Below are 12,407 nucleotides of genomic sequence, written 5' to 3' on the forward strand. Positions count from 1 at the left end.
ATTAATGTCAATATAAAGAAAGAGCTGTGTTATATTTTTATAACACAGCTCTTTCATGTCCCATATTTTGTTTATAGCAGCGGTAGTTAAAGTCTTTTGAGGCACAATTTGCTCTGCAAGTCTCTGGAAACCCTTGAGGCCACACTTCTTTATTTTTAGGTTGGTTATGTGAGAGAGTTGCACTTAAATCAGGATGTGATTCAGGATGGTATTTATCCCAGTATAACAGCTCTGCTACCTTAAGGCTGATCATCAGTGGACACTTTGGAAGGCTGCAGAGTCTGTAAATTGTGGCATCAGATTTATTTTTATTTTGTTCCTATTCAACAGGAGTTGGCTTTAACTGTTTCTGTATTTCCTTCTGCAGGTCAGCAAGATCAGTCTTGTAGATCTGGCTGGGAGCGAGAGAGCAGATTCTACTGGTGCCAAAGGGACTCGATTAAAGGTAGCAGGGACTGTTGGGATTGAGGGGGGGAAAGGAGAAACTGGTACAGTACTAGTCTGGTGATTAGGAATGCTTTTTTTGCTCATTAAAAACTGATTTGAGGACAACATTGCTAAAATGTTTAAGAGCGTTATTCCCAATATTCAGTGATATTGTGGAATAATTTCTTCAACTTTTTAAGAAATCTTTCCATTGCTGAACTAATGGTATCTATCACAACAGCCTTTTGTTCTTGCATATGATTGCTGCTATGAGAAAATGGCTTGCTGTCTGTAACTAAAAGCTCACTGTTTTCAGAAGTCTGTAGTTCGTTTGATTTCCTGCAATTTTATCTTGTATTGGGAGCAATTAAAAGGAAGGAGTTAAGACAGCATGAAAATGGTCTTTCTAGGTTTGCTTTTAACGATCTAAAAATTTTAGTCATGCTTCAACTTTTTTGTGTCATAGATTGAAACGTACATTGAAGTATTTCTTCAGATTGGTAACTGGCGTTTGTTAATGAGCTTGAGAAAGGTACCTCCACTAATTTGCCAGTCTGAGAAAATGACTATGTTAAGACCCAAAGGATCATGGCATTTAAGTCATACTTTGGGAAAGTCATTGCTACAAATCTGAGAAATTTACATCAGCTAGGATTTACCTCTGTTGGTCTATTATGTCTTGTTAAGAAGTTCAGCCAGTGTTATTTCTTCCTCTTTGAACCTGGAGGAGTCCATGCCTGATCAGTATGAACCACCTTATGTGATCCTTTTTTCTAGGAAGGGGCAAATATCAACAAGTCTCTCACAACCCTGGGGAAAGTCATTTCAGCTTTGGCAGAGGTGGTAAGTACATTACTTAATTTGTCCCATGTGGAACCTATTACTTTTTGCAAAGCTCTCAGTGCTTTGAATATAGCACTTTGAGACAGCAGAAGACTGGGTAGCCCAGCAAGGCCCTGCTGGACTTGTCTACCGTTGGCTTCTGCATTAATCATCTTTCATCTTTAGGTAGATATAACTGATCTGTGAAGCCCTTAAATTTTGGTATAAGATTGCTCACACCAAGGCAAGAATACTGGGTCATTTAATCTGGAAAAAGACTTGAATTGCAAATTCCCCTCTTTATTTTTTTTAACTTGTAAGCAATAAAGTCTACAGACTACATGTTTCCTTGCTGAGCTTTGTCATGATTTTTTTCGAAAAATAAGTAAATTATCATTACAAAAGAGGAACTTGATGCATACTATTAAAGTGGTGGTTTTCAACCTTTTTCATTTGCGGATCCCTAAAATTTTGAATGGAGGTGTGGACTAGGGTTACCCCAATAGAAATATTTGGGACCGATACAGATAGCCGATATATTTAAGGAGGCATATGGGCCGATACCTATCCAATACAGCTGCCTCCAGGTGGTAAGTCTGTTGTGGTGGAAGGGGAGGGGGAGGGAAGTGTGTGGGAAGGGGCAGATCAGTGCCTCCTGAGGTGAAGGACAGAGGGGGCAGGGGTAGGCGCTGCCCAGGTGGGTGGGGGCATGGGACAGAGGTCTGGCTCGTGGCAGGGAGGAGGCAGCTCCTGCTGCTGCTGCTGCTGCTTGCACCCTGGGGGGAGGGATGTACCTCCCAGATATGCATGGGGCAGGCTGGAGCTAGGGCTGCATGGGGCTCTTCTCGGTGGGGGCTGGGCTCAGAGCAGGTGCTGGAGGCATTGGGAGGGGGTGCAGCCACCTTAAATTTCACCACAGCTCTGCTCCCAGCCCTGCACCACCCTGTGGATCCCCACTCCAGGTCCCACCTCCATCCATGAGCCAGAAACTGCTGAGTCTGTCCCAGGCAGCTGGGAGCAGAGCTGCGGCAAAATTTGGGGTGGATGCAGCATCCTCCCAGTGCTACCGGCGCACACTCCCAGGCTCTTCTGGTGCTGCACATGGCTCTTCTTGGAGGGGGTGCGCTCAGAGTGGGCACTGAGGATGCTGCATCCACCCCAAATTTTGCCGCAGCTCCGCTCCCAGTGCTCCTGCTCCCATCTGCCACCTGGCACAGCACCCTCCCCCTGAATGACCTGCGCCTCCATTCCGCATTTCTGCCCCCCTGGGGCACATGCCTCTATCCCTTCCTCCCTCACCGCAGGGGTGTTGATCTGCCCCTCCCACACCCCTTCTCTCCCTCCTCCCCATCTGGCTTACCAGCTGGAAGCACCTATCTGTGCTGCTGCCTCTGCTCTGTGCTGCGCTGTGGCTGCTTGCAGCACAGGCATTTATCGGTCAAGTTATCGGCCCCATCGGGCCAATATCAGATGCAGCAAACTTTCTTTGTATTGGTACTGATCTGATATTGGACCGATGTATTGGTGCACCTCCAGTGTGGACCCCTTGAATCGTCAGTGTGGGTATTCACGTACTTTTGTTTGATCATAGTCATCTTTTGCGGACCCCTTAAACATAGTCTGCAAACCTGCGTGGGTCTGTGGATTGCAGGTTGAAAAACCACTGAATTTGAGATTTACTTGACTTGAATGATGGGGGCCCATAGAACCATTTACAGCAGAATAGCCCGCTGACCAAAGCTGAGACTGTCTTGTCTAAACTTCAGTTAAGAATCCAGTAATCCAAGTGCACTAGGCCAGGCCCACCTAAGAATACTTTCCATTTCCTTCTGTGTCACTGCAGTTGCATGCTGCTGTTGACTTCAGTTATATAGGAAATTCAGCCTGTGGAGCAGTTGGAATAGATGGCAGGACTTTATAATTCATTTAATTGCTGTTTGGTAGACTATTGTCACTCATTTGCTTCCTAAGAAAAGCAGTATTTGTTGCACATTCTCCAAGGTGACAATTAAAATGGTCTGTTATGTCTTGTTAAGAAGCTCAACTTGTGTTCTTTCTTCTTCTTTCTGTAATGCTTTCAACTTTAGGATAACTGCACCAGCAAGGTATGGTGGGCCAAAATAGCCATTGATCTTAGATTCACTGTAAAGACCAGTGTTGTTCACTTGGAAAGACAAAGAGCAGGGATCTCAAGGGCTTTCATGACAATTTGATTTTTGCATCATAGACTGTCTTTAAGGAAATTACAAAATAATCATGGGATGATGAGTAACATCAGCATCAGAACTCAAAATTAAAATACCTTGCGTATGGGGGAAGGAGGACAGAGAAAAATGCAGCTGTAAAGAATATCTAATAGTTTTATTGTATGCATCCCTGCTCCTGGTTTGTTGGTGACTTTTCTTAGAAATAATTAGAATTAGTAGGAATAACTTAATGTCTTTGCTTTCCTGCACCTGACCTCCCATGGTCTTTTATTTTTGTCTCACAAGCTGCGTCTAGTCTAGCCTGACAAAATTACACGAAAATGCCGTGTGCAGCCCTTGCCTCACCCTTCTTTCACTTATCAATCTAAAGGTTACTTGCCAGAGACAAAAGGGTAGTAGAATTTTCTTTATAAGGTTGGTATTCACAACCTACATAATTTGTCCTCAAAGCTTCTACTACATAGTCAAATCCTTTTTTAATTGTGTTGTATGGAATTAATTTTTGGCAGCATTTGAAGCTTTATGCATGTCTATTAATTTTTTCTGCATGTCAGTAAATGACAAAACAGCCCCACCCTCTAGAAGAGCTTTCATAGGTAATTTCTTAGTGCTTACCTTGCATCAAAACAGGTTGAGGTGTGCCACAGGTAATGAGGAATAGAAAATATCTACAGTGGGGTGTGGAGGTGCAAGTCTAACCTCCCTACAGAGAAATTGGGGATGGTCCTGCTTTGAGCAGGGGGTTGGACTAGATGAGCTTGAGGTCTCTTACAACCCTCATTTTCTGTGATTCTTTGGAACACTCATACAACCTTTCTGAAAAGTCTTTACCCATCATTGGACTAATTAATGGATTGGGTGCTTTGAGACTTGTGAATCTGGCTGCCGTGTGACCTTGTGCTTTTGCCTGAATAGTCCCCAAATCCTTTAATCAGCAGCCGGTTACAAGGTTAGCTTAAAAGAGGAAAAACCTTTCTGGCTAAGCCGTTCTGTCCTGTTCCAATCTCTTCCCTGTCCTCATGTTTCCCAGTAATGTTTTCCTGAGCAATTTATTCATTGTCTTTCTACCTGTGCCCCTCCCCGTGCATCATTTCTGAATTGCCTTCCTGACTTTCCAGAATAGCTTAAAGTCTAATAGTTTTTCTGCTGAAGTAAGGCTTAGCTGGGGCCTTTCCCCGCTGTAGTAAGTTGACTGCAGAAATTTGCTGAGATTGGCCCGGTTTTTAAATGTAATCAGTGAAAGGTGTTCCTTGTATACAGAATAACCTTTCTTCAGAGAAGCACTTTGATCAAGTCAAGTGGCCTTGTTAATATCCTCCACATTCCCACTGCATACCTGTCAAGTAACCTTAAAATGGGAACCAATACAGTACTTATCGATACTCGTGGAGTGGTGGCTGCAGTGGCAGTTAACATGGATGGGGGAATTAGCTTCCTTTCCAAGTACAGGTTGTTTTGAGTTTTTAATGGGTCAAGTCAGCCATGGTCCCATATAGGAAGGGAAGATTCTTTCACAAAGAAGCTATAGGGAGTGAAAGAATCTTCCCCTCCTGTACGGGAACGTGGCTGACTTGAACCGTTAAAAACTCCAAACAACCTGTACCTGGAAAGGAAGCTAATTGCCCCGTCCATGTTAACTGCCACTGCAGCCACCACTCCATGACTATTGATAAATACTGTATTGGTTCCCATTTTAAGGTTACTTGACAGGTACGCAGTGGGAATGTGGAGGATATTAACAAGGGCACTTGACTTGATCCAAAGTGCTTCTCTGAAAAAAGGTTATTTTGTATACAAGGAACACCTTTCAGTGATTACATTTAAAAACAGGCCAATCTCAGCAAATTTCTGCAGTCCAACTCACTACAGGGGGGAAAGGCCCCAGCTAAGCCTTAGTTCAGCAGAAAAACTATTAGATTTTAAATTTCTACTTACTATTTTGTTTCATTGTATTTAAAGCTAAATATAAAAAAAGACATGAAAAAATATTGTTGTGCAGGCCCTCATTAGTGATCCCATCCACTGTGGGGGGAAAAGGATAAAACATTCAACACCAATTTATACCAGCTTTCTGGTGCTATTTATATAGTGGGAATGAAATGAGAGAAGTAGGGAAGAAAATCAAGAGAGGAGAAAGAAAGGAGGTGAACTCTTGCAGTTTTTGCCTGGTCTGTCTGTCTTCCTGTTGGCAGAGTAAAATTCTGATCCTTTATCTTCAGCTTATAACATTTCCCATCATCTATTTTCATTTCCTTTCTTAACCTCCTCTATCTTACTCTCACTTTTCCCCTTTCTTTCTTAACCCTGATGATCCTTTATCTGCATAGCTTTTTCAATATCTTTTCTACCAGTCAGTATCTGGCTTTCTTTGTATTGTGTCTATTTTTACCAGTGCTGGCATCTGCACCTTCATAATCCTCCCTTTGGATTTGTGCTGTGATTCTTTTGTGTGCATAGTCCCTTGCTCAGTTTGCTTGAACTGCTGCCAGACATGGAAATTGATGGGTCCAGAGTTTCTTCACAATCACTCCTAGATTCTTGCTCTGACCAGGGGGCTTGCAGCTTGTGGGAACTTGAACATATCTCTTGCTACTACTTTTTCTAACCCGATTTTCATTGTATTCAACCTTCTACACAGAATGCAGCAAAATGTTGTTTTTTCTATCCCCTGGAAGAGGACACTATCTAAGCCCCATTTTTAAATAAGATTTCTTGGGGGTTAGGGAAAGCTTTCTGCCCTGTTTGTGTTTTACTTTTTTTTCCTTCCTCAGTGACTACTTCACTTGCATGTTCTTTTTTTCAGAGCAAAAAGAAGAAGAAAACAGACTTTATTCCATACAGAGATTCTGTGCTGACATGGCTTCTTCGGGAAAATCTAGGTATGGCTAATTTAACTGTGATAATATATACAGTTCACTCCATTTTTCTTAATTTTTTGCAATTTTCTTTTTTCAGTTGAAGTATTACATTGACATTACATTTGGAAATAGCTAAGTTTAGCAGCCACGTTTGAGCCTTTTTTTATTTAAACCATTTCTGGTGTCAGAAGGTGACCTTTATCTGTTACTTTGCTTAGTGCAACATTGTTGAATATTTAGTAATGGCATGCTTTAAGCTGGGCAATACTGACCTTCAGTAAAATGACCACTGTCCATAACATGTAATGCAGTTTTATTTAGAACACTGTGTGTTACAGGTGGGAACTCTAGAACGGCCATGGTCGCTGCTCTGAGTCCAGCAGACATCAACTATGATGAAACTTTGAGCACTTTAAGGTACTACTCTCTAATCTGGTAGGAAATTTATCAAATTGCAGCTCTAAAATTCAGGTTCCTGTCCTTTGTACCACTGCACTGAGAGTATTTGCTGGGTACAGGCCATGTATGGTCAAAACCCAGGTAAATTAAAAAGTGAACCAGGGGAGAGGCAGTTGTTGGTTATGCTTTGAATTGGCCAGATAGATTTACTGGATTTTCGTGAAAATATTTGCCAAAAAGTGCATAAAGGAAATAATTTTACCCATGGGGAAAGACCAGTTAAAAATGATGTCACTGGTGACCTCTAGGGCTTGATTTTTTTCAAAGATGCTGAGTGAACTTTGTGAAAACCCCTAAAAGGTAAAGCAGTAGTTGCAGCTCAGTGTCTGACAGTTTGCCTCCAGCTCTGTATTCCATAGCACTTCTAGGTTTGAGCTAATTTAATCCTCTCATTAGTCTGAGATAGTGGGTGGCAATGTAGAGAGCTGTTGTATATTTGTAAGGCTGGAGAGATCTCAAGGGATCATCTAATCCAGCACCTGCACTGAGGCAGGATCACGTGTACCTACTACCTAAACTTTCCCCAACAAATTTTAGTCTAACCTATCTTCAGAGATCTCCACTTAAGAAGATTCCACAGTCTCTTGGTGTACATAGCCTGTTTTAATTTTTCGTTACTTTAACCAGTTTTTTTTTTTCCCCTTTGGTGCAAATTTCTTACTGGTTTATACATGCACATCATCCCTCAGGGACAAGACTAGCACTTTGCTAGGGTATACTTTGACAACCTCTTTCGTATTGGACAATTTAATGTGCTCCTACCTTCCACTTTTGTCTTCCAGAGTAAATAAACCTAATTCCTTCAGCTCTTCATAATGGTCACGAAACCATGACATTCCTATTGTTGTTTGCTCTCCTCTGGACTCCCTGCAGTTAGTTAATGTCTGTGTGTGTGTGGCCTACAAATGAACAGCATATTGCAGCTGAGGCCTCATTAATGCTGAGTAGAAGGAAATATACATCTTCTGTTTCATATGTATGATGCTTCTGCAAATCCATCCTAGAAAGAGGATATGCCTTTATTTTTTCAGTAGCATCACATGGATTCATTAGAAGTTTGACAGAGAGATGCCTTTCCTTTGTACTTCTACCTAGTCAGATATTTCCCATTTTGCATTGGTGCATGTAAGCGTCTCCCTGTAAAAGAAACTAATGGTTTTCTCTGGCTGGTTCTAGATATGCAGATCGTGCCAAGCAGATCAAATGCAATGCTGTTATCAATGAAGACCCCAATGCCAAGCTGGTGCGTGAGCTGAAGGAAGAGGTGACACGGCTCAAAGATCTCCTGCGGGCCCAAGGGCTGGGAGACATTATTGATAGTAAGTGGATTAAACGTGTCTGTCTCCACCTTGTAATCTGGGCGCTGTGACCTACTCTGGAAATAAATTACTTGTCTAAGGCCACGGAATTGCAGAAGAGAGTTTGGTCACAGATAAACAAGTACTAACAGGTACTTCACTTTGCTTTGGAAATGGTGGTCTCTCCCCTTTAACAAATAGTCTGTTGCAGAGCCTTTCTTTCCTTTTCTTTGAGGTTGACACATTGGATTCAAACTCTGCTCTATTGTGTCTTGCTTGCAAAGGAAGTGCTGGGTATGTTGCCATGATGTCATGATCCCTTTGCATTGGTCCCTGGTTAGGACCCCTTTGATTAAGGAGCAGTCTTGCTAGGTCACTTTGGAGGGCTTTCCATCTCAAAGGGGTGATAGCATGACATGAAAAATAACTTTGCACCAGGGACAGAGGCCATCTTTCCAGTCCCCTCAAAGAACATCATCTTGTCAGCCCTCACTTGGCTTCAAATGGTGTTCATCAGAACAGAAGATTATGCCTAATCCCTGGTACAAGTCCTTGAATGTCAAAAAATATTTGACTGCTCTCTACAATTAGCTGCCTCTGACTGAAATAATATGCTGTTATAGAGCAAAAATTTTGAGGTACATTGCCAGACCTACATAGTAGGAACTTGTACAATGTCTTGTCTAACTGCCTTTGTCAAAATACTGTATAGAATAGTCTCTGAAGAGACTTTTTCTGACTTAACTGATTTTCCTGACCCTTGCCTCAAATTTAGCAAACAAGTTAAAAAGCTTTTACGTTAAATTCTTTGAGGAACCTAGACTGAGACTTAATTTCTGACAGAGGAGATGCCTTTCAGATCATGATTTCAGTTATTTCTGGCAATTGAACCAGCTTGCCATTTGTTCATTATGGAAAAAATCTGTTAAAATGTTTCTTAAAAAAAGGATCTGTGTTGTGGGTACTTATTTTTCTTGTAAAGGAAAAGTCATGGGTTAATTATGGACAGCATGAAGAAGTACGTTCTGTGCACGTATCTTTTTGTCTTCCTTCATTTCCAAGAGAATGGATCAAGAAGAAGACTTAGCTTAAATTCAGACATTTTCACATTTTACGCAGTCTTGGGTTTGGGTCAAGCCGAGCCAGGAAATTTATGTTGATGTGTAATTGAAAATTGTCTTTGTTTTTTCAAATGTCAGTTACTCTTCGCTTCCCTTCCTATGTCACTGTTGAACCTGAACTTTGATCCTTCTTGTATTTTCCCTCCTGCTTCCCTTTAGTTGATCCAATGGGAGATGATTACTCTGGAAGTGGAGGCAAATGTGTGTATTGTGTGGTTCTCTAGCTCTCTAACTTGCCACTGTGCTTCTGCTGGGTCAGCTTTTAGCTGAGCTTTGCATGCCAGCGTTCCTCATGGGGAAATCCCAGACAGAACATGTACTGCAAACACTAATGTAGTTTAATGGATATTAAGACGAGCTCCATCTCTGCTTTTGAACAGCTCTTCAGAAATGCAAAGTTACAACCATTCTTTAATGTATCTGCTACTTGCTGTGGAGGAGATTCAGAGGATAGTAATCGTAAAGGCTGTTTTTTGTTACCACTAATGGTTCAGACTTGACCTACTACTTTTTTTTTTCCTTTGGCAAATCATTTACAAGTTATGAAATCCAAACAGGTTTCCATTTCCATGAACAGCTGCTCCCATAATTTGTTTTCTGGACCTCAAAAATGTTTTTCTGATTTTGAATTTGACAATTGGTTAAGCTAAAAAAAGTGAAAGTTTCCTCCTGTAGAATGAGTTTGATCATTTCTGTGCTCACGCAGTGCTGGGTGCCTTCTCACTTTACTTGAGCTCTTACTCCTGCTGGGTATTAGTACAGCTGCTGTGTAGAACAGAGACTTGTTTTCCTCTGAAGGAACAGCTCTTAATGTGAAAAAACTGAGGAAGATTTAAATTGCAGGTTCAGAGAGAACCTTTGGCAAGACAGTATTTTATTTTTGACTTTGCCATACATTCTCTTGCTTCATAGAAATAGTAGATCTTCCTTCTATATAACCCACTTTCAACAAAATGTTTTGCTTCTTTAAACGGGTGGATTCTCTGTAGATTTTTGGTCAAGTCTCACGTTTTCTTTTTTTTGTAATTGAGCTCTTTTCTTCCCACTTTGCCCATTCTCACCCCAAAACAATACTGACTGGAAAAGATCTGTCTGAAATTTCCCAAGTGCAGTTACTGGTGGTGTAAAGACTCAGCCTGGTCTTGCTATGATGTTTTGGTGCTGCTTCTAGCTTGTGCCTAACTCTTATCTGTTTGGAGCAACTGCAGACCTCTGAAAGAAGCATGCATGATATTGAGGGTTAGGTGTTGTATGGACAGAGCAGCTGCCAAAGCAAAGCGATTGCCAGTGCTGTTTCCTCTTCCCTAAGAGTGCATGTGCCTACTGGCCTTTCAAGACTGCATCTTCTCTGTTCTGTCCTGCCCATTTGCCTTTATCCTGGTGGCTTGTCCCCGTCCTTAACCTCCTCTACTTATTATTGCTTCCACCCCTGCTTCTTATATTTGCAGATGGTGGTTTTCAAACTGACTTAAGAGTTACTATTAGTTCTCTGTGTTTGCTGTGATGAGGTGTGGAAAGAAATAGAGTGAAAGGTTTAAGACAGAAAGGTTGTTCAGGGTTGGAGAAAAAAAGGCATTGGTGGGGGTGAGGACTTGTGGAGAATGGCCCAAGCATCTGGGCTTACTTGTCTAAGCTTTTTAAGTGGGCAATTTTAATGACAGTTTTATTTGAGGATTGGCCTGGGTTCTGATCAGAGCAGTTACCTCTGAATAACTTGAATAGAAAAATCCCATGGCTAACCTGTACTTCCCACCTCTGCAGGAGCTGTCTCCAGGCCTCTTGCATTTATACTCCAGTGTTAGCCTGAAATTCGAGGTCTCTCTTGAAATCCTTTCCTCTGCTCTTTTCAAGCCGTTATGATCAAAAGGCTTAGAATTTAACCTCATGTGCAAACAGCTCCTAGCACATACTTGGCCTATGTGCATACTTCGGTCCTCTTCCTCAGCACTAGTGTAGGGTGTGAAAGACTGCAATATGAACGTGAGCTAGTGCGGTGTTCGCTCGTACTGTCAAAGGCTGGGGAGATGGCTAATAGAACTTTTGCCCTTGGTGGAACCTGGCAGCAGTTGAGTTCCCCTCCTAATTCTGCTGTGCAGAGGTACACCTTCAGATTGTAAGATTTAGCCAGTAATTATTTGTATTCCTGTTAGGCTTGAGGAGTCTAGAAGGGAGAATTTGGCCCAGAGTAGTTTATTTCCTGATTGGTGGTCGCCTCTGTTCCCAGCTTTCAGCCCCCATATTGTTCACCGCTGTGCCGTTGCCCAGTTGTTGGATACCGATGGCACTGTAGAAACAGATCAGCGTATAGCTGTGGAAGCCAGGAGGGGGCTTCTTATAATTTACACAGTGTCCTGGTGTGAACGTTTTTACTTTATTTTGGCAAGAGTTTACTGATCTCAGTGGTGTGTGCTGGGTCCCTTTATTTATAATTCTCAGGGTCTGAACTGAGCTGCTGTTAGCTTAGTGGTATTTGCTTTAAAGGATTTGTTTCAGAACTGCCATCTAAAACTATTATATTTGTCTGTGTTGCTGCTTAAGTGCTTTCCTCTTATACTGGTGTTTCCTTCCTATTTTCCGTTTCTCTGCTCCTTCCCTCTTCCCCTCTTTTCCTATTCTCCCGTTTTTCTACCTTCCCTTCTGTCTGTTTGTCTGTCTCTCCCAGATCTGAAAGATTTTCAGAACAATAAACATAGATACTTGCTTGCCTCCGAGAATCAACGCCCTGGCAATTTTTCCACAGCCTCCATGGGGTCCCTCACAGCATCTCCATCTTCCTGCTCTCTCAATAGTCAGGTGGGCTTAACATCTGTGTCCAGTATACAGGAGAGGATCATGTCTACACCTGGAGGAGAAGAAGCCATTGAACGTTTGAAGGTACATGTTATTGTGCACTCAGCTGGGTATAATTTTGGTGGGCTTGAAAGCTGCATATTTGGAAGGAATCTCCTTAGGAGAACATAGCCAATAGGGCTGTGCGAAATTTCAGCAGCTGTTTTGTTTTAGAGGTGTTTCAGCCCATTTTGGTGCCCGGAACACTGAATCCAAAACTTAAACGGAAGGCTACAAAGCAAAACCAAACCATCCGAAACATTTTGGAAATGCTTCGGAAAGTTTTAGAGGCGGGCTTGCGGGGAAACAGAAACTTAGAAGGGAGGCAGGAAGGAGTGCTCTGATATTGATATCTGTAGCTTGCCGTGGCTGTGATCTTCCCTGAGG

General features: G+C 42.1%; 1 protein-coding gene across 7 annotated transcripts in view; it reads left to right on the plus strand.

Annotated features, from left to right (window-relative positions):
- The window catches only part of KIF1B (kinesin family member 1B), a 142,499-nt gene that overhangs the window by 56,446 nt on the left and 73,646 nt on the right, over nucleotides 1-12,407 (plus strand). For 3 of the 7 annotated variants that reach the window (XM_090024186.1, XM_090024180.1, XM_090024183.1), the window contains exons 8-14: nucleotides 368-445; nucleotides 1,204-1,269; nucleotides 6,259-6,334; nucleotides 6,652-6,730; nucleotides 7,949-8,091; nucleotides 9,351-9,392; nucleotides 11,854-12,065. In XM_090024186.1, coding sequence (XP_089880312.1) covers nucleotides 368-445; nucleotides 1,204-1,269; nucleotides 6,259-6,334; nucleotides 6,652-6,730; nucleotides 7,949-8,091; nucleotides 9,351-9,392; nucleotides 11,854-12,065 — 696 coding nt within the window. The remainder of the gene's footprint in view (nucleotides 1-367; nucleotides 446-1,203; nucleotides 1,270-6,258; nucleotides 6,335-6,651; nucleotides 6,731-7,948; nucleotides 8,092-9,350; nucleotides 9,393-11,853; nucleotides 12,066-12,407) is intronic. The other 4 variants (XM_090024182.1, XM_090024184.1, XM_090024185.1 and 1 more) reach the window with 2 other exon arrangements.

Source organism: Crocodylus siamensis, chromosome 12, assembly GCF_052110815.1.
Source record: "Crocodylus siamensis isolate JL-2025a chromosome 12, ASM5211081v1, whole genome shotgun sequence".
Classification (NCBI taxonomy): Eukaryota; Metazoa; Chordata; order Crocodylia; family Crocodylidae; genus Crocodylus; species Crocodylus siamensis.